The sequence below is a fragment of the Gopherus evgoodei genome, chromosome 7, assembly GCF_007399415.2.
Source record: "Gopherus evgoodei ecotype Sinaloan lineage chromosome 7, rGopEvg1_v1.p, whole genome shotgun sequence".
NCBI lineage: Eukaryota > Metazoa > Chordata > Testudines > Testudinidae > Gopherus > Gopherus evgoodei.
The window spans coordinates 29,575,307-29,597,617 of NC_044328.1; the positions used below are offsets into that span (position 1 = coordinate 29,575,307).

General features: G+C 40.6%; 1 protein-coding gene across 8 annotated transcripts in view; it reads right to left on the reverse strand.

Annotated features, from left to right (window-relative positions):
• The window catches only part of CFAP46 (cilia and flagella associated protein 46), a 168,717-nt gene that overhangs the window by 21,881 nt on the left and 124,525 nt on the right, over positions 1-22,311 (reverse strand). For all 8 annotated transcript variants that reach the window (XR_004001341.1, XM_030570341.1, XM_030570343.1 and 5 more), the window contains 5 exons: positions 21,553-21,632; positions 20,676-20,857; positions 14,911-15,032; positions 14,292-14,374; positions 7,161-7,325 (listed from right to left, as the gene is read on the reverse strand). Coding sequence is in view for 7 of the 8 variants with exons in the window: in XM_030570341.1 (XP_030426201.1) it covers positions 7,161-7,325; positions 14,292-14,374; positions 14,911-15,032; positions 20,676-20,857; positions 21,553-21,632 (632 nt within the window). In the remaining variant the exon portion in view is untranslated. The remainder of the gene's footprint in view (positions 1-7,160; positions 7,326-14,291; positions 14,375-14,910; positions 15,033-20,675; positions 20,858-21,552; positions 21,633-22,311) is intronic.

The window sequence follows — 22,311 nt, forward strand, 5'->3', positions numbered from 1 at the left end:
ACCCAGCGTTGTCCCCGGACTGCTAAGTGATGACATAATGAGCTGTGAATGTGTGGATAGAGGACCACGCTGTGGCTCTACAGATGTCCTGAATAGGGATGTATGCCAGGAAAGCCACGGAAGATGCCTGAGTTCTAACTGAGTGGGCTCTGACAATCGGCGGCGGGGTATCACCCCCGCCAGATTGTAACAAGTCTTTATGCATGAGGTAATCCAATTGGAAATCTTCTGAGAAGACACTGGAAGGCCCTTTATTCTATCTGTTGTAGTAATGAAGAGCTGAGTTGATTTACAGAAAGGCTTGGTACATTCTAAGTAAAAAGCCAAGGCCCTTCGGATGTCCAGCATGTGAAGACACCTTTCTTCACTGGCAGAGAACGAAACAATGCTAGCCAAAGCAGCAGATGTACTAGCACTGTCACTGGCGGCAAGAAGGAACTGAGGATTAGTTCATAGGTAACAAATTGTGGGGGAGATAGGGCTGAAGAAGAGATTTAAAAGAAGAAACATTTCCTGAAAGATTACTTGTTGTTTCTGAAGGTCTATTCTGAGAGAATAGATTAAAAACAGGAAACAATTTCATTCCAGCTAATAACAATGAAGAACTACCTCTACTACCCACTTGTCCAAGGCTGACGCTTGCCAAGTAGGAAAGGAAGTGAGAAAGGTACACAAAAGTTCCAGGAAAAAACAGATATATTCACTGATTATTGTACCGTAGCGTTAGGAGTGGTGGGCTGGGGAAGAATTGTAGAAGCACTGTCTAGGCTTATTAGAGGACCAAGCACCAGTATCTATCCCTGGAGTAACTACAACCTTTTAAAAAGAATTGGTGCCCTTGCGAAAGAACTAAAGTGAAGAACAAGGAAACAAGGACTGTTTGTATTTTCAAGAGACATTGTATTTTTTCTTTAAGTGAAGGATCAGGAGAAAGGAGCTTTAATTTCTCAGTGCACTCTGTAACAACTACCTGAGTCTGCTCTAAACTATGATCAATTGGCTACTGTCGCAAGTGGCTGTAAAGCAGCCAGGTATTGATGGAGCACACTGCAGCATGGGGATAATTTGAGGTGCCCCTTATTACTCACTGGTTGATTTTTACTCCTCTTTCCTCACTCTCTATGGCTGCTTCCATACCTGCATAAACCAAGACCTTTCCTTCAGGCTACACACCCTCATCCCTTCAACACCCATGAAAATAGCTTTCCATGGACTCTGGAGTGTGCGTTTAGGGATGCGACTCTCTCTTCCCTCCCACCAGTGGAACACAACAGCAGCAGCAGGCATCAGCTCTAGCTGGCCCCCCACATGTTGCCAGCACCATCAGAAGCAGCAGGGCAGTGACCTCCAGTCACTTATGAAAATTTGAAAACAGAAATAAAAAAGACACATTTTCTAAAACTGCCTTTCTAACAAACATATGGCAATGTGTTTGTGTATCTGTGTATTATACAAACATTTGAAAAAACAAAACACTTCTACCTCTGGGGAAGAGGATAAGAGAACAAATGTGATAGATGTCAATCGCACTACTTAATGCACTAGTGGAAGGCACATGGATACTACAGTGACAATCATGGTATTAGAACTTATATAGAAAATTTTCTGCTGTCTTGGTTTGCAGCTAGATTTCCCAACTTTACTCATATTTAAGCCCCTTTGTTTTCAGTTTAAACCAATTTTTACCGAAAAATTCCGGGTTTTACAAAAAGTTATTTGTTTTTTTTCCAGTGTTCACTCTACTTTTGTATCATTCAAATATATAAAAATAACTTGTTTTATTAGGAAAATACAATACATTGCATGAGATATATGTATTACAATAATACATTAATTTGTGTATATGTGCAAAGATGCCTGTTGAAGTAAGGCTATGTACTAGTTTATCAGATACACACAACAAAGAGGCACACACGCAAGTTCTGAAGTACATATGCATCTGAATGTACTAATGAATCTCACACCCACCACATACACATTTCAAGACGTTAGCAGACAATGTTTTACAGATCTGACATATTAAAATGGGAAGAAAACAAAAATCTGTATCAGAATAAGTTTCAAAATGCAAGGAAGTATTTGAAAGTTAAAAAAAACAGAAACAAAAGAAAGGGAAGTTGAATGTATGCACTGCAAATGGTGTGGCCCAATTATTAAATGTAAATATTTATAGGCTACTAGATCTTTTATTTAGAAGTCTGCAAAGGCTTAGGATTCTTCTTGTTCAATAATATTTCATACTGACAAAGTAGTAATTGTTTTCAGAGCACATTGTGAAGACTGATTTTTGCAACACCCAGAATTATATTTGGGTAACAGAATATGAGATGTTGTTGAAACAAGGTCTATGTTATATAATAATGTCTTACACTGATAAGTGCTTTTCATACAAACATCTCAAGGTGCTTAGTTGTAGGTCCACTCCTGCATGCATTTTCTCATGGGCTTCAATGGAAACAGGATTAAGCCAATTGTGCTCCCTGACACATCCCAGTAACCCAGTTCTTGACCTTATCCTCAGCACCTCTTGTAGATTTCTCTTCCCAGTATCTCTTGCAACCCCTGCTTTTTGCTCCTTCCTATGACCTTCATTGTGCGTTCAATAACTGTGTACTGCAGCACGGAGATTCAGAAGGCCCTGTGCTTAAGGTCATACTCTAACAAATAACATACTCTAACAAATAAGGTCATACTCTAACAAATAATCAGATACCAGCCAAACAGCACCACACGGCTAGGTTTAGCTCTTTGATACCTAGAAAAATACTGGAACAAATTATTCAACAATCAGTTTATAAGCACCCAGCGATAATAGGGTTATAATGAATAGCCAGCATGTATTTGTCAAGAATAATCTTGCCAAGCCAGCCTAATTTCCTTCTTTGATAGGGCTACTGGCCTAATGGATGGGAGGATGCAGTAGATGTGATGCATCTTGATTTCAGTGAGGCTTTTGACACAGTCCCACCAGCACCCTCATAAGCAAACTAGAGTAATGTGATCTAGATAAAATTATCACAAGGTGGGGCGCACAACTGGTTGAAAGACCATACTCAATAGTTTGCTGTCAAACTGAATAGGCATATCTAGTGGATCCCTGCAGGAGTCAGTCTTGGGTCCAGTATTAATCAATATTTTCTTTAATGACTTGGATAAAGGAGTGGAAAGTACACTTATAAACACCAAGCTGGGAGGGACTGCAAGCATGCTGGAGGACAGGATTGGAATTCAAAGGGACCCTGACAAATTGGAGAACTGGTCTGAATTCAACAAGGTGAAATTCAGGAAAGACAAGTGCAAAGTACAGTAGCACCTCAAAGGTGCAAACACCAGAATTACGGACTGACCGGTCAACTTGATACCATGTGAAACTGGAAATAACCAATCAGGCAGCAGCAGAGACCAAAATATATAGATTGAAATGTGCCTGTATTGCATCTTAAAGGTAGGCACATGTGGGCTGCCTGTCCTCACCCCCACCTACTGCACTGGGTTCTGTGCTGCTTTTACACCTCCCCCCACACCCTGCCAGGAATGGGACTTGCTGTTTTTACACATACACACACAGACACCCAGACACACACACGGACAAGCTTGCAGTCTGACCCAGGGAAAGAAGCTGTCTGCCAGAGCAGAGGAGGGAGCTCAGCTGCTGCTGAAGCCTGGCCTGGTGTGCCAACCTTCATTCCCGAGGTATCCGTAACTCTGAAGTTCTACTGTATTATTTAGGAAGGAAAAGACATATGCATACTGTATTATTACTGTATGTCAATTTAGGAAAGAAAAAGCAAATGCACAAATACAAAATGGAGAATGACTGGCTAGCATTGTTGAAAAGGAACTAGGCATTATAGTGGATCACAAATTGAATATGAGTCAACAATGTCATGTAATTATGAAAAAGGCTAATTTCAGTCTGGGGTGTATTAACAGAAGTGTTGTATGTAACAACATGGGACTTCCAAGGGGAGTAGTAGGGGCAGAAGACATATCTGGCTTCAAGACTAAGCTTGATAAATTTATGGAGGGGATGGTATGATGGGATAGCCTAATTTTGGCAATTAATTCATCTTTGATTATTAGCAGGTAAATGCCCAATCGTCTGTGATGGGATGTTAGATGGGGTGGGATCTGAGTTATTACAGAGAATTCTTTCCTGGGTGCTGGCTGGTGAGTCTTGCCCACATGCTCAGGGTTTAACTGATCACCATATTTGGGGTTGGAAAGGAATTTTCCTCCAGGGAATTTTGGCAGAGCACCTGGAGGTTGTTCGCCTTCCTCTGCAGCATGGGGCATGGGTCACTTGCTGGAGGATTCTCTGCACCCTGAGGTCTTTAAACCACGATTTGAGGACTTAAATAACTTGGACATAGATTAGGGGTGTTTTACAGGAGTAGATGGATGAGATTCTGTGGCCTGCATTGTGCAGGAGGTCAGACTAGATGATCATAATGGTCCCTTCTGACCTTAAAGTCTATGAGTCTATGAGTAACAATGCTGTGCTTGGCATTGGTAAGGCCTATACTGGAGTACTGTTTCCAGTTCCAGAAGCAACACTTTAGGAAAGATGTGGACAAACTGGACAGAGTCCAGAAGACAGCAGCAAAAATGATAAAATGTTTAGAAAACCTGATCTATGAGGAAAGGTTAAAAAATGGGGCATATTTAGTATTTGTCATGACTCGGGGGTCTCAAACCTAGGCCTCAGAGTCTATGGGAGAAACCATATTCCAACTCTCCACCTAACAGTCTGCTAAAAATGGCTTACTTGTGAAGCCCAGCCCCAAGGTGAGGCGCTGTCGCTGAGGTCAGACCGGCAAAGCCCCAGAGCAGGTGATTGGTCCACTGGCCCTACTTAAGCCAGTGGCAGGAACAGGAAAGTTTCTGAACAACTGGGCTCCACTCTGCTCTGTACTGTGTGCCTTCTGCTTCTTGATTTCCTGGCATCCTGAACTAGCCTGACTCCTAGCATCTGACTTGTGGTTCAGGACCTTCAGTTTGTCTCCCGCTTCTGATCTCCTGGAATCCTGACTCAGCTGATTCCAGTCTTCTGACTGCAGACTCTGGCTCTGACTACTAGGTCTGGATCCCCATGAAGCAGTGGTGACAGCCTTGAGAAAAGATGACTGAAGGCAACCTGATAACAGTCTTCAAATATGTTAAGAGCTATTATAAAGAGCATGGTGATCAATTGTTTTCCATGTCCACAGAAGGTGGGACAAGAAGTATTAGGCTTACTCTGCAACAAGGGAGATTTAGGTTAGATTTTAGGAATAACTTTCTAAATATAAGGGTAGTGAAGCTCTGGAATAGGTTTCCAAGGGAGGCTGTGGAATCCCCATCATTGGAGGTTTTAAAAATGGGTTAGATAAACACCGATAACAGATGGTCTAGATTTACTTGGTCCTGCCACTAAGCAGGAGATTGGACTTGATGACTTCTGGAGGCCCCTTCCAGCCCTACATTTCTATGATTCTATGAATGCTGGTTGCACAGAGGGATATGCAAATCAATTAGGAGATGATCTAAATCAGTGAGTATCCTTAGAAATCAGAACAGCCCTCTTCTAATGGAGAGGAGGCAGGGGTATATGAAACTTTACAAGCTTGATCTCCATTCAAACAAATTTTGTTTATGGACGTACTGACAAAGCTTTCTCAACTGGGTTTGAGTTCTCTGGGCATGTAATACAAGCCATCCTTTTCACACAATTCTTCCATATTTTCTGATCAAGATTTTGCAGCAATAGCTCAGTGGATCAAAAGAAATATGTAGCTCTCAGTGTAATCTCAGCTAAATATAAAGGAAAATGGTTCAGTAGTTTTGAAGTAATGTCTCAAAACTTATTCACATATGGTTTTATGTTAGGGCTTTTCTGTACAGCAAGTTAGTACGTTGCAAGCCAGAGAGTGTGAATCTACAGCAGAAAGCTTGCCATGCACTAATGGGATGTATGGACCTCGCTACTGAATACTAAAGTTCCACAGTGTTCTTTGACCCAGACCCTTTAGTGCCTGGCAATAGGGTCTCCCTGAAGAGTTACTATGTGGCAAGCTAGTGTCCTATACATTCTCATCCTGGCTTGCTGTGCACTAACTCACTGCACAGACAAGCCCTTATATTGTTCTGCTAAATCTGAATTTTTTTTAGCTTCTTTGTTCTGTTCTCTGTTCTGACAGCCACTTCAAATGTTACAGCTCTTAGAATCACTTGTTGCAAGACCTTTTAAAGTCCAACAAACTTTACAAGTGCTTTATGGAAGTCCAGGATATTTTAAATTAGAGGCCTTGGAAGCAGATATTGTACTGACACTTTCTTCTTTCGTATACATCACAAGTCAATATCTAGATTGATGCAGCAGTTAGATTGCAGAATATTGAGGGCAGCAAGGTGTTTCAGTCCACCCTCCAATCTTCTATTTGTGCACTCCTCCACCACGTTTGACCATCCGCACTGTTACCCTTCAGTCACACTGTGAAGTTTGGGCGAAGCTAAATTTCTGCATTGTGACAGCCTTCAGGCTGTTTCAGTCACTAGTCTGTTAAGCCTAGTCCAGGATCACATACCACATTACAAACAGGGGGATATAATTTAGGGCTTCTGAAATAAGTCACCATGCCTGTCTCTAAACCAGAGTTGCTGCCACAATGGGGTACAATAGCTGAACACAATGGGAACACAATAGCTATTAGTCCTGATATGCCTTTGTTCATCTGAGATTGGCACTGGACTTGCAAGCTGGACATGGGAGCATGAACAGCCGCTGCAAAAGATATTGCAAAATCAGTCATGCAGGAACTGCAGAGAAAGTGTCTGTACATAGAACTTGGATAAGTCTTTCAGCTGTATGGTCAAAATGTAGGTTACAGAGAGGTGACAGACTCCTAGCGTGGATTCAATCTTGGTGGCTTTTTTTTTTTTTTTACAAAAAGAACATCTCACGTTGTAATGGTATTGTAAGTCTCTACATTACTGAAAAACTATAGTATGTTTTTATATACTTTTCTCAATAGATATTCCAGTCAATATTACTAGGAAACTTTTGGATATGAAATCTTGTCTCATAGTCAAATGTATTCAATGTAAAAGAAATGAATAACGTAATAAATAATGGATTTATCATCATTTCTGAATGCAAAGAAATATTCATGTAATTGTACCTGGTTCTTCTACATGTATTCGATTGTAGAGCATTTGGAGAGAAAAGTCTCTGGATATAGAACTTATTGCCTCTTCTTGAAAGGTACTTAGAGCTTCCAGAGGTAACTCCATAAGTAGTTTGTCTGCTAATAATATCACACATTCACCTAAATCCATAAGTCCACCTGATGTAAGAAAAATGAGATATTTAGTAATTCATCAGAAATATGTTAATAATTAAAATTACCTGGGAATATGGCGTTTCTTCTTTATCCCGCTGCACAAAGTAATTTAATAATAATATTCTGGATAATTCCCTTCATCCAAAAAGAGGCTCTGCAAACTTCCTAGGATATGCATTTGTGGAGCCTAATCCTTCTTCAGAGGAGAAAGTACCTCATGAACAACCATACTGTCCCTCGAGCAATGTCACATGAATTTGACATATATGCAGTTTCCACCATGGGAATAATATTAGGAAATGCACTGACTTGCCCATTCTGACATGCAACGTTCTAACAAAAAGGCAAGTTAAAGGAATTTCAGTCAGAGTACAATTTCAAAGGAGCTGTTAACCAAAGACAGCAGTATCTTTCTGTATGAAACAAACCAAACCAAAATGATTACTTACCTTCTTGTAACTGTTCTTTGAGATGCATGCATACATCCATTCCACTATAGGTATGTGTGCACCTTGTGCACTGGTGTTAGAGAGTTTTTCCTAGAGACCCCTGTAAGGGCAGCCACATGTGCGCTGATTTCCTTTATGCTTGGAACTGAGGGTATAAAGGGTGGAGCTGTCCTATTCGTCCTTCAGTTCTCTCATACTGGAATCTGACATGATAGGAAGGAGGGTGGGTCGTGGAACGGACATATGCAACACAACTCGAAGAACAATAGCCATGAGAAGGTAAGTAACCATTTTTTTTATTTGAGTGATTTCATATGTTCATTGCACTGCAGATGACTCCCAAACTGTTTTCAATGGAGGCGAGACAAGGAGTGTCATCTGAAAAGGGAATGGAAGGCTGTTTTCCCTACATTTGAATTGTCCCTTGATGTTGTAGTAATTGCATAATGTCTAGAAAATGTCCATACAGAGGCCACTCTACAAATGTCAACTATAGAGACCGTTCCCAGAAAGGCAGCAGAGGCCACATGTGCCCTAGCTGAACACGCTGGCATTTTCTCAGGTGGCATCAGACCTTCAGCAGCATACAACATAGCAACGCAGCTGGTAATCCATTTAGAATGTTGTTGTGCCATAATAGGATGGCCTCTCATTCTTTCCATATAGGAAACAAAGAGTTGGAAAGAAACCCAAAAGGTTTTTGTTCTATGTAAAAAGCCAAGGGATTGGTGCACATCTAGAGAATGCCGCTTTCCCCCCATTTTTATGAGCAGGTGGCTTTGGAAAAAAGACTATGTATGACTGATTAAGGTGACAATCAGATAGTACCTTGGATAAGAACTTAGGGTGAGGCCCAGGTTGCACTTGTCCTTGAAGAATGCCATATAAGGAGGATCTATTACCAGAGAATGCAGCTACCTTACTCTCCTTGCTACTAAAAAGGCCACCTTAGCCAAGTGATTTTACATTGAGTAAGAGGCTAAGGACTCAAATGGATTTGTCCGATGGTTAATTTTTTTATCTTGTTTAAACTCAGTTTCTAAAGTTCTACTGAGAACTAGCAACTTCATTAAATGACTGCTTTGCCCCGTATCTTATACACTCACCCTCCTGCAGCTGTGCTGTCTTTGAGTGTGTGAAAGAGAACTACCTGCCAGCCAGAGAAGCCTCTGATCTCAGATCTCTCTCCTTTGTTACATTACACTGTGAGAGTTAAAAAAAAAAAAGCTATCTTCTAACTTAAAAATCTCAATTCAGACTTTATCTGTTATAAATTTTAGAATACTTTTACGCTGTGTGTTATGTGTTTCTAGCTACAGAGTTATCGAATGTGTTAATATCCTACACTCCAAACTAGCCTCATTTCCATTTTTTGTGTCAGGAAATTTAAATTGTTACAGCTTTACCTTTGTTTATTCCAATTACTAAGAGCACCATGCTCCTTTAATTACTTTTCTGCATATCAATCTTGCTACATTTACACCTCCTCATTTATTTGTGCTTTGTCTATTCATAGATTCATAGATTCATAGACTCTAGGACTGGAAGGGACCTTGAGAGGTCATCGAGTCCAGTCCCCTGCCCTCATGGCAGGACCAAATACTGTCTAGACCATCCCTGATAGACATTTATCTAACCTACTCTTAAATATCTCCAGAGATGGAGATTCCACAACCTCTCTAGGCAATTTATTCCACTGTTTAACTACCCTGACAGTTAGGAACTTTTTCCTAATGTCCAACCTAAATCTCTCTTGCTGCAGTTTAAGCCCATTGTTTCTTGTTCTATCATTAGAGGCTAATGTGAACAAGTTTTCTCCCTCCTCCTGATGACACCCTTTTAGATACCTGAAAACTGCTATCATGTCCCCTCTCAGTCTTCTCTTTTCCAAACTAAACAAACCCAATTTTTTCAGCCTTCCTTCATAGGTCATGTTCTCAAGACCTTTAATCATTCTTGTTGCTCTTCTTTAGACCCTCTCCAATTTCTCCACATCTTTCTTGAAATGCGGTGCCCAGAACTGGACACAATACTCCAGTTGAGGCCTAACCAGCGCAGAGTAGAGCAGAAGAATGACTTCTCGTGTCTTGTTTACAACACACCTGTTAATGCATCCCAGAATCACATTTGCTTTTTTTGCAACAGTATCACACTGTTAACTCATATTTAGCTTGTGGTCCACTATGACCCCTAGATCTCTTTCTGCCATACTCTTTCCTAGACAGTCTCTTCCCATTCTGTATATGTGAAACTGATTGTTCCTTCCTAAGTGGAGCACTTTGCATTTGTCTTTATTGAACTTCATCTGGTTTACCTCAGACCATTTCTCCAAGTTGTCCAGATCATTTTGAATTTTGACCCTGTCCTCCCAAGCAGTTGCAATCCCTCCCAGTTTGGTATCGTCTGCAAACTTAATAAGCGTACTTTCTATGTCAACATCTAAGTCGTTGATGAAGATATTGAACAGAGCCAGTCCCAAAGCAGACCCCTGCGGAACCCCACTTGCTATACCTTTCCAGCAGGATTGGGAGCCATTAATAACTACTCTCTGAGTACGGTTATCCAGCCAGTTATGCACCCACCTTGTAGTAGCCCCATCTAAATTGTATTTGCCTAGTTTATCGATAAGGATATCATGCGAGACCATATCAAATGCCTTACTAAAGTCTAGGTATACCACATCCACCGCTTCTCCCTTATCCACAAGACTCGTTATCTTATCAAAAAAAGCTATCAGACTGGTTTGACACGATTTGTTCTTTACAAATCCATGCTGACTATTCCCTATCACCTTACCACTTTCAAAGTGTTTGCAGATGATTTCTTTAATTACTTGCTCCATTATCTTCCCTGCCAGAGAAATTAAACTAACTGGTCTGTAGTTTCCTGGGTTGTTTTTATTTCCCTTTTTATAGATGACTACCTCAACCTAAAAAGTTTGTTATGCAATTTAACTAAAAGACAAACACTTTTTCACACCTAATTCCTATTTTCTAAACTGCTCATCTTGATTCAATTTAAGCATCATCTTAGGTTTTGTCTACACTGGACTTTCATCAGTAAAACTTTAGTCGTTCGAGGTGTGTGAAAAACACCGCCCCCCCAAACGACAAAAGTTTTATGGACAAAAAAAGCTGGTGTGAACAGCGCTTTGTCAGCGGGAGAATTCTCCTGTCAACAAAGCTACTTCTGCTCATTGGGGGTGGAATTTTTTTGTTGGTGGGAGAGCTCTCTTTTTGCCGACAAAGAGAGGCTATACTGCACCTTTTAACTGCACGGCTTAGCAGCACAGCTGTGTCACTAAAAGGTGTGTAGTGTAGACATAGCCTTATGCGCTACTTTTTAGACTTCTTTAGTGTTCATCACTTCCAAACTAACCTATTAATTCCACCAACCCAAAGAGAATGCTACCTGCTCTCCATTATGCCCCAACTTTTATGGCAACAATTTCCAGCTAGGCATATGTATTTGAATACTGATTAATATTGAACTGCAGCTGTCATAAGACCTCAAACTTATTTCTTTACATCTAATGCTTAGTCCTAGAATTCTAATTTCTTATGACAAAATGGAGAAGAATTATTAGTTGTTTGGCAAACTTTGTTTGTTAGAATATTTAGTTGATTACTTTTTAATAATAATTGTTTTTCTTCAGTTTAAGAGATTTTCGATATTGAGTTAATGTTGTAACCTAGTTTATTTTCACTGAATTTACCTTTGTTATTCGATATTATCTTACTTAATGTGTGCACTGAATTGTTAGCAATGCTTAGCTGTTAGCCTCTCTCAGTAAGAGACAAAATATTCTTTGGCAAGTTTAGTGCCTTGAGTAATTGATTGAATAGCATGGTTGTTGATTCTCATGACTTTTTGAGTTTTACCCTTTTATGATACTAGTTCCATCCTAGATAATCAAATTTTGTTGTGATTTTGTTCTTTTGTTTTAGAATTTCATAGTTAATTAGAAGTTGATTTTAACTATTAATAACTTATTCCTCACTTATGTTTCACTTGATATACTGAAATCATTTGCATATTATTGATTGTTTTGTATATTTTTCCTTGTTATTTTAGTTACTTCAATAAACATTCTCTTTATTTCAACATCAAGTTCAGTTGCTGATTTTGAGACATCAACTATTGCATTAAAAGAACCCTGTGACGAAATTAGTGGGAGTTACACTTCTTAGATAGTCTCTTGAACAGGCTGTGTCAATAATTCCATCTATTTAATTGTTCTATCCCCCAGTTATCCATTTTGAGAATTTTTTTTGATGTTTTTAATAATTTTTAATTTTAATTATTTGGCTCTTAGATACTCATTTCCACTCCACTCTGTCCCTATGAATGGGCCACATGCGCTGATCTTGTACATACCTTGAATGAGCTCCTCCCACCTCATGGTAGAAGCATCTGTTACCATAGTCATAGCAGGGAGAGCTGGTGAGAATGGGATTCCCCAGCACATGTGGTCCTGGTTCATCCACCAATCCAGGGTTGACAAGACTCTGTCTGAGATGTGTACCAACTTGTCCAGATGGCATACCAGAAGGCAGCAGACCAATTTTAGCCATGACTGCATACCCTGGAGATGGAACCTGGCATGCTGGGTCACATATATACAAACTGTCAGGAATCAGGGCCTGCAACAGAAGCTAGTCTCCAGGCAACTAGATAAGCTCAGCTGGCCTGTAGTATGGTGCCTGATGGGCTTTGCCATCTGATTGATTGGAATAGTCAGAAGACTGGCTCGCAAGGCCAGCAACAGAAGTTCAGTGGCTGCTCAAAGCATTTGCTCACAGATACTTCTGTGCAAGCTTGTTTTCAACCTGCCTCCTACCTTGTTCCAGTCTTGCTCCTCTTCTGCACCCAGCCTTGCCTCTGCCTTGCCTCACTCTTGGTAACACGGTTCTGATCCACAACTCCGATTCCTGACCTCTGACTTTGACCCTGACCGTTGGCTCTCGCACCAGGCCTCTGACTCCAGCTGTAATACTGGGCTCTGATTCCTGGCTACTGACTCCTATTCTAACCACTAGGCATGAGTCCTGCTTTGACCATTAGGCCTGACTCCTGGTCCAACCAGTAGCATGACCATCCATGTCCTGGTCACTGACAGTGCCTCTTTGAGGATGACTCTGGTGAGGGAGATCTCCTCATGTATGTGCCAGATGGCAAGGCCCAGAAAGCACTCCTCACAGGAATGGTGGATGAGCTCCCCTGCACAGACTGACTGGGCTCTGATACTGGACGAAGAGCAGACTGTGTGAGATGGTGTCTAAAGTGCACTTCTCTTTGCTTCCTCATTCTTGATTTAAATCAGGAGTCCAAGCTGTCACTATCTCTAACGTAGCCCTCAATCCTCTTTTTAGCTGAGTAACTTTCCCATCCCCTGCCACAGAACAAAGCAGTCCATAATTTGAGTCCTGGACCTGTCTATCTCCCTCTCATTTTCTCCTCTTGGAGCTTCTTAGGGGAGAAACTCAAGCACCAAGGGTGTGTCCACGCTACAGAGATTGTACCAGCATGGTTATATCAGTGTAGCTTCCTAGCATAGATGCAGCCTACACTGAAAGGAGGAGTTTTTCTGTGACTGTAGGAATACCACCTCTCCAAATGATATTAGGGCACAGCTACACTAGAGTGTTTACAGCAGCGCAGCTATATCGATGCATCTGTGCATCTGTAGGCTCTCTAATATAGCCGCTCTAAGCCAACAAGAGTGATGGCCATTAGTCCTATTTAAGAACTGATCCTGCAAAGACTTACATATGTTACCTTTAAGAATACAAGTACTCCCTTTCATGGGACTATTCCTGCTTAAAACTAGGCATGTGTGTAACAGCTCTCCCATTGGCTTATCTACTCCAGCACCTACGAGCGGCAGAAGCTATGTCCACGCTGGTGCTTATGTCGGTGTAATTTATGTCGCTCAGGGGGTGGGGGTGAAGGTGATTTTTTCACAACCCTGAGCGACATAAGTTATTCCAACATAAGCTGTAGCATAGATACTGCATCTATCAATTTAGCTAAGATTATATTCCATCGGCATAGCTGCATACACACTGGGGTTTTTCTTGGCAGAACTATGTTGGTTAGGGGTGTTCTGTTTTTTTTCACACCCCTGACCAAAATACCTATGCTGATGTCACTTTTCAGTATAAACCAAGCCTAGGACTGTACAAACCCCCACAGCCTAGAAGAGTGGAGGAGAAGATGAATAAGGAGACTGATGGATCCCAGAAAAGTTTTCTCTTTTTGACCTTCTGCAATGGGTCAGCTTTTCTCTCAAATAGATTGGCTTGCTACGGGCTTGTGCAGTTTTGAAGACAGTGGATAATCTAATCAGCTATTTTGCAGGCATAATCAAATACCTGGACATGTACAGTAAATGTCCTAAACTGCACTTACAACTATTTGTACTTACAAATTGTTGCCGGGGGGGAGGGGGAGGAGGTAGGGTATGCATATCAAGATTTCAAAACCTGTCCTTACATATTATTTTCTAAATATGACATACCTTGTAATCCAGTATGTTTTGTCTCCTTATCTTTGGCTTTTGTTTTTCCTGATTCTGCTGTTGAAATTGATGGACTCTGATGTCTGAAAATAAGAATTATATCTCAAAATACTACATATATCATGGCAAACTTGGATTTTCAAAGAATTGTAAAGGAAGTAAGTGTCTAAATCTCATTGAAATTTAGTGGACATTGGAGGGCTTAACTCCCTTAGGTTCCTTGGTAAATGCAAGCCTTAACTAGTTTAATGATAATGTTTCAACTCTAATTTTAACACTATATAACTTTTGTTATACAATAACATTTAACAGTGATGGCCATTAGTTGTATTTAAGACTATATGCATCTGTGCATCTGTGCACCTGTAAGCTCTCTAATATAGCCGCTCTAAGCCAACAGGAGTGATGGCCATTAGTCCTATTTAAGAATTGATCCTGCAAAGACTTACATATATTACCTTTAAGAACATAAGTAGTTCCTTTCATGGGACTATTCCTGCTTAAAACTAAGCATGTGTATATTTTTTGCAGGATCAGGAACTAACTTTATAAATATTTTTAATGTTAATTTTAATATGATTTAGGATAGGACATGATAAAACATTTGTAAAAATCTTACCTAAAATCAGTAAAATCAAATACTGGTAAAACTGGTTTCAGATATTCTTCCATGGCTTTTAAAATATCAGAGAAATCTGATGTAAAATTTTTCTCATTTTCATTTATGTTTTCTGTTAGATTCTATCATAAAAATAAAAAAATCATTAGAATCCTTACAAAGTTAAATGACAACAAAAATGGGAAGTACAATAGGTTAATCAGGGCTAAATTGAATCATTATGATAATTGAAACATTATAAAATTAAAATAAACAATTTTCCTTAAATCACTGAATTAATTATGTTTCAAAATTGTTCTCTCTGAACGTTTTATTAATGTCAGCATTTTGTTGACAATCCCTTCTCTAATGCAAGAATCAGTGCAACAATGCCTGGGGATATAAAATGGGATATTTTAGCCACAAATACTTTATACTGAAAACAAGTGATTGCTGTAAAGAAGCTAGCTGGGAGGAGGAGGAGGAGGAAGAAGAGAGAAGACCAGGAAAAGAGAGAAGTAAAAGTGATGGCACAAATCAAAGAATAGTAGATGGGAGTGGTAGAGAAAAGGTATGGCCTGAGAGGGAGAGAGACTAATGAGGGACTCAAACAAGTTGAAGAAAACAGATGGGAAGAGAACTGAAGGAAAAGATGAAAGGAGGTGAAAGAAGAAATGGACAGAGAGGAGGGAGAAAGTAGATTAGAAATAAAAGGAAGAGGGAAATAACTGAATAGCATAGAAAGGAAAAGTTAAAGACACATACACATTTAATTTTACAATGAATGGTCCATTTTTATAGCTATCTCACCACAGTTTCCATTTGTGTGGGTTCAGGGCCGACCTTAGGATTTATGGTGCCCTAGGCGAGATTATTAAACTGGTGCCCCTGTGCCTGATCTGCTCTTAGCAACACAAACATAAGCTTACATTATTGGAAAACTTGCCACATTCATGTTATTAAAACCAGTTTAACTTAATGAAGCACACTGTAATGCTGATGGACTAGCACTAAAGAAGCAGCACTATAGAAAAAATTCTGATATGACAGAATGATGCAAATAATATTTTTTTTAATTTATCAAAATTTTATTGGAAATTTATATGAAAAGGTATTGAAACAAAGATTTGTTTTTAATTAAAAGCAATATTTCTGGCTTTTTTGGCTGAAAAATCAGTAATAATGTCATCGTATGACAAAGACAAAGTCGTGTCTTGTTCGATTGCAAGAATAGCAAGACCAGTTAAGCGTTCCTGACTCATGGTAGAGCGGAGATAGTTTTTAATGAGCTTTAGTTTTGAGAAACTCCGTTCTCCTGATGCTACTGTTACAGGAATTGTCAGTAGAATACGAGTGGCAATATACACATTAGGATATATGTCAACAAGTTTGCGGGTATGAATAAACTGTACAATGTCCATCACCGATTTTGCATGTGGCAACATTGATGACAGTGTACTCAATTCTTCGTACAGTTCAAGTCCATTTAAATCAAAACTATCACTGTGCTTCAGGATGCTCTCTAGGTTCTTGCACTTTGTCATTAGTTGCTCTTGTTTTCCTATTTCGTTGAATTCAGTTATGTCATACAAAAATCCAAACTGTTCATGGTGTACTTGCAAGGTATTAAACCTTTCATCAACAGCAGATACTGCTTTATCCATCACAACATTAAAAAATTCAACCTCAAATTTCTTTTCTGGATCATCTATGGGCATGATCTGCTGTACAGATTCTTCACAAAGAAGTGTCCCTGGCCTTTTTAACTCATATTAACTATGTATTTACTTCATGAAAGTTGGAGAAAACATTGTGAAAACGTAAAACATTGGCTGCCCAACTTCTGGGCTGGCAAAAGTTATACTGACTCACAGGGGAAAAAAAAAGCAGGAGAATCTTAGTACAACATATGGTCACTTTATACCAGGGGTCGGCAACCTTTCAGAAGTGGTGTGCCAAGTTCACTGTAATTTAAGGTTTCTCGTGCCAGTAATACATTTTAATGTTTGTAGAAGGTTTCTCTCTATGTCTATATTATATAAATAAATTATTGTTATTATCTGAGGTCTTGGCCACCGGTCCTGCTCAGGCCACTGCCAGCTGAGTAAATGAAACCCCAAACTGGCAGCGGGCTGGTGGCTGGAACCGTAGACAAGGATCCCAGGCCCTGCTCAGCCCGTTGCTGGTCTGGGGTTCTGACCACCAACTCCTGCCAGCCAGGATCCCGGCCGCCAACCCCCCTCAGCCCGCTACCAGCCTGGGATTCTGCTCACCCAGGCTGGCAGGAGGCAGAGTGGGGCTGGCGGCTGAGCTCCTGACTGGCAAGGGGCCGGCAGCCAGAATCCCGGAGTAGCAGTAGGCTGAGTGCTGCTGGCACCCCAGACTGGCAGCAGACTGAGCCACTCAACCCCCCACCGGCCCTGCTCAGCCCGCCACCAGCCCACTCAGCCTGCTGCCGGCTGAGTGAATGGAACCCCAGGCTGACAGCAGGTTGAGTGGTTCAGCTGGCCTGCTCAGTCCACTGCCAGCCTGGGGTTCCTTGAGGGTCCCCAGGCCAGCAGCAGGTGCTGAGTGAGGCCGATGGCTGGTATCCCAGCTGGCAATAGGGCAGCAGCCAGAACCCCAGAGCAGTGATGGGCTGAGCCGCTCAGCCTGCTGCTGCATACCATCAAAAATCAGCTCACCTGCCACCTTTGACACGTGCGCCGTAGGTTGCTGACCCCTGCTTTATACACTAGTAAGAAGATGAGCATATTACAGTTGTTGGAGGGTTCTTATCAGGAGTAACAGGCTATATGAAAGTCAGTCAACATTTTTTGTTTCTCTGATGAAAACTGACCCACTCCCTGCCTCAAACCAAACCTGTCACTAATAATTGCAACTACTTAATTTTCTGTTTTTGGCTAAGATATTGATTTTTTTTTTTAAAAAATATTGAAATTGGATTCAGGATTGTTAGCAAGAATTTTTGGCAAACAAAGTTGTTAAATGACAATCTAAATGGCAACACAGTACTGCTTTCATGCTTGGCTCACCCCCCAGCCTGCTGATCCAACAGCTGCAATAGACCCCAAAATCCACCTCTTGGAGTGCAGAGTCGCAACAGCAGCAGCAAACCCTCAGGTCCAATCACACGCCAATGGGCCCCACCACCAGCCTTATGGACCATGGTGAAGTTAGCACCGCATCTGCTCTCAGGGACACGGCACCCATGGAGCCACAGCAGCTCATCCTGCCCTGTGCAGCTCCCCCCGGATGAGATGGATCACTGGCAGCTGCCAGCCTGGGGGAGAGGCGCTCCCCAGCTAGGGTGGCCAGATCCAGATGTCCTGATTTTATAGGGCCAGTCCCGATAGTTGGGGCTTTGTCTTATATAGGCACCAATTACCCCCACCTAGAGTGACCAGACAGAAAGTGTGTAAAATCAGGACAGGGATGGGTGGGGGTGGGGGTGGGGTAAAAGGAGCCTATATAAGAAAAAGACCCCAAAATTGGGACTGTCCCTATAAAATAGGGATATCTGCTCACCCTACCCCTATCCTGATTTTTCACTCATCTGGCTAACCCCAGTCAAACCCTGTGTGACATTCCAATTCTGGCTGCCTGCCCAGGAAGTGAGTTACTTTCACTTTCATTCCTCAGCAAGCAGCCAGCCAGCCTCCCTCCCCCCCCAGCACTTCACCCAACCTAGCCCTGACGGAGGGGAGGGAGGAGAGAGAGAGGGATGCTCCTGGGGAGGAGGGAGAAAGGAGGGGGTGCTCCGTGGGGCAGGCGGGAGAAGAATGGATGTTATGGGAGACAACAAAGGATATTGGTTCCAGAGCCACAGCCTCACCTGACCTCAGCCGGGGGGGGAAAGAGTCACACTCACAGGTAAGCTCCTTTCCCCACCCCCTCCCCTTCCCAGAGACCCCAGCAACCAATCCCATTCCTCAGACTGTGCTGCATTCGGCTCTCTCTAGGACCCAGCAGCCCTGCTTCTACACTGTCTGGGCTGCCTGGAGAGTGGTGCCCCCAGGCAGTGTGAGGCCCTACGCCGCTGCCTATTCTGCCTATGCCTAAGGACGGCCCTGTGTGGATGTAACTATGTGTGCGCGTGAATACTTACACATGCAACTGTGAAGTAGTAAATGGCTGTATGTACAGTTGATTAATGCTATTGTATCCACATGCAGAAGATGTGTTCTGTTAAGTAAATTCTATCGTTTGCAGGCAAGTGACAGCATTTATTAACTAAACAGGCAGGTGTTAGCCTTTTCAGTGTCATTATAGGTATATGAATACATACAGCACATATGCTCACATGGAGGCCAGTGTTTTAAAACTCTGGCCTTGTTCATTCTAACCGATGCAATTTCCTATTGGTCAAAAGGAAGGGAGAGGAGAGGGAACCAAAATAACTATCACATAGCTCTCCGTAACAACTAAGGCAAGCTATGGCTACAAACAAAATCATCAATATTTTGCCTACCAGATTTAATCAGGGCTTTTGCTGAGGGACACTGGGATAGAAAAGGTAAGAGTCTCCTTTTAGTTTTAAAATTCCTTCCTGATAATTGGCAGTGTTCAAAGATTTGTTTTAAATCAAAAATAAGCATTTAAAGTTTTTAAAAAGCCAGGGTTCTCTTCTCAGACATGTTATTTATCACCCAGTTACATGTATATTGTCACCTAATGACTAGAGGCCTGCTTTTACTAGTAGTGACTGTAGCAACCTACATGAAACTTGGAGAAGTGCTGATTGCAGGAAAGAAGAGTCTGGAAGAGGCACCAAGAAGTCAGTCTGTGTGCAAATGACTTGAATGCTAGCCGCAATTGCAGCAAATCTGTACACAGGTGCTTTAAAATAAACCACCATTTCAGATTAACAAGCATGGGGTCTTCTCATGTTATTATGCAGCACACGGGACATGAAACACTGACAATCGTTTCCAGTTCAGACAAAGAATTATTTGATCAACCTTTTTTATTAAACTGTAGATAAATAATAATGAAAAAAATAGTTGTTTTTCAATGCTTTTGTTACAAGCAAAAGTTAAGGCTTTAAGTTCAGAAAAAAGTTTGGCATTTGAACATCACATATTGTATGCCTGTGAGAAAATTAACTACTGTGTGTAAAAGCATATCTAATCTAATGAAGCCAAAGTTCTTGAGTTGACATCAATTTCCTGTGATCTTGCAATCTAAACACAGTGAATGCATATTAAGGACCCAATACTGCAATTACTTATGCAAGAGCTTAACTTTATGTACTGTGAGCAGTTCCATTGACAATGTAAAGTTAAGCACTATGTAAATCTCCACAGGACTGGGGTTTAATAGGGACCTAATGATTTTCAGGAATGCCTAAGGGAATTAAAACCAATGGGGAGCTTGGGGCTAACTCCTATAGTTTCTTTTAAAAACTTTTCCCCTAATTTTTATATATAAGTATAAATGAAGAGCTCTTAAGATATACAGTATTCCATTTGGGAAAAATTATGAATCTCATTTTACATCAAAATTCCATCAATCTAAATTGTTAAAGAAGTTCAAAGCTGTTGAAAAAAATTTCCATAATAACAACAATAAAACAACAAACTACTATCTAGAGCAAAGAAAATAATGGTAAGTTTCAAAGTAGAACATACGCAGGAGATAAGAGTTACAGAGCTTATAAGAAGTTGCATTTGGAATAAATGTTAGGAATTGTAGATGAGCGCTATTTTGCACAGCTTTTTGTTTTATCTTCCATATATATTTTAATGTCTCTTTTAAAAATAAAAATCCTGAATCAAATATATTACCATATCTATTTTGGGAGTAGTTTCTTGCCATTGCTGAAAGTCAATTTTCTCTACATGGAATTTTTTTTGTACTTCCTGTCTGAGGAGATTATTCATCCTTTCCTGTTTGTAAAGATGTACTTTTTCCAACAAAATCAAGATTGTATCAGGATTCACAGGAAAACGATAAACTTTAGCCCGCACTAATAAAAGAAAAAAGTAATTGAGAACATTTTCCTTCTAAAAAAATAATTTCCACATAGCCACATATTTTTTATATTTCATTTTGAATAATTTCAGTATATAAAGTGATAAAATATAGTATTATATAACAGCACAATTATTTAGGTATGATCAATATCAAGGAAAAAAACAGTAATATAAGTCTATCTTGAACCTGGAGACACAAGGCAGAAAGAGAATCAAGTATCTAAAAGCACATTCCCTGGTGCGGCAAGAAAAATTATTTCTCCCCCATGCTATTAATGATGCATTTGCATTTTATTATTATGACATATAATACTTTAAAACACACAAATCATGCCTAACCTATAAAAAGAGTATAACAATAAAAAACTCACAATAACCATTTTTCTGACTATGACCGTTTTTTGGCCCTCATAAACAATGCAATTAGACTATTGTAAATTTTGACTAGTGATAAGCACAGAAACAGTACATCTGTCATGCATATAACTTCCACTGGTGTTAATGGGATTTATGTACATAAATTTCCAGGTATTAAGGTAAGACTATACTCCTTAGCACTCTCTCTTAAAATTATATCAATTGCTTGACTGCATGAATTGGATTTTCTTGTACTGAATGCAACAGTGGGAGCTACGGATCTCCTAACATCACCATTTTGATCACTTTATTTCTAAACAGAGACACTCACCCATTGGCTGACCTGATTTTCCTTTCTGTTGTCCGCTACTGAGTTTTTGCTTATCAATCATTGCACTATACAACACTGATCTATGGAAAGCAATAAAAAATAGAATGGAATATTTGACTATTCACATATTCAGACCTTTCAGCCTTTCAGATAAGTAATTATTGCCCTTTAATGTTACATGTTCACAGATGCCCTGAGATGTATTAAGCACTCCTGAACTTGGGCAAGTGCCCAAATCTTGCAGACCAAGTCCAAAGCTGGCAAATCAAAGACTGCCAGATGTTCAGATCTGCTCCTGATTGCTTTTGAGGGATATAATCCTCAAACGGTAGGGGATCTAATAGACACAGAAAAAATGGGATTGGACTGAACTATGGAGTGGTTATCTTGTGGACTGCTCCCTCAAGTAGACTGTCGGGTTGGCTGGCTACTATTGCTTCTGCCATTAGCATTTGCAAAGACCCACATATAAGTGGCTGACTGGCACCTAGCTTGCTTCATGTGATCTCGTCAGAGCAGGAAAATTGATGAGACAAAGCACAGTGAGCCACACTTACTCAAAATTGTTAAGATATGGAGCCAGATCAATGAGCACTGTTAAATCCACCCACTATCCTGGTGGTTTTTGAATTGCTGCACTAATTTTCTTGTCCGCCATCTCCACTTTCTCAGGGTATGTCTACACAACAGCAGGAAGGATGCTTCCTAGCATGAGTAGACAGACGCACTAGCTCTATTTGAGTTATCATGTTAAAAATA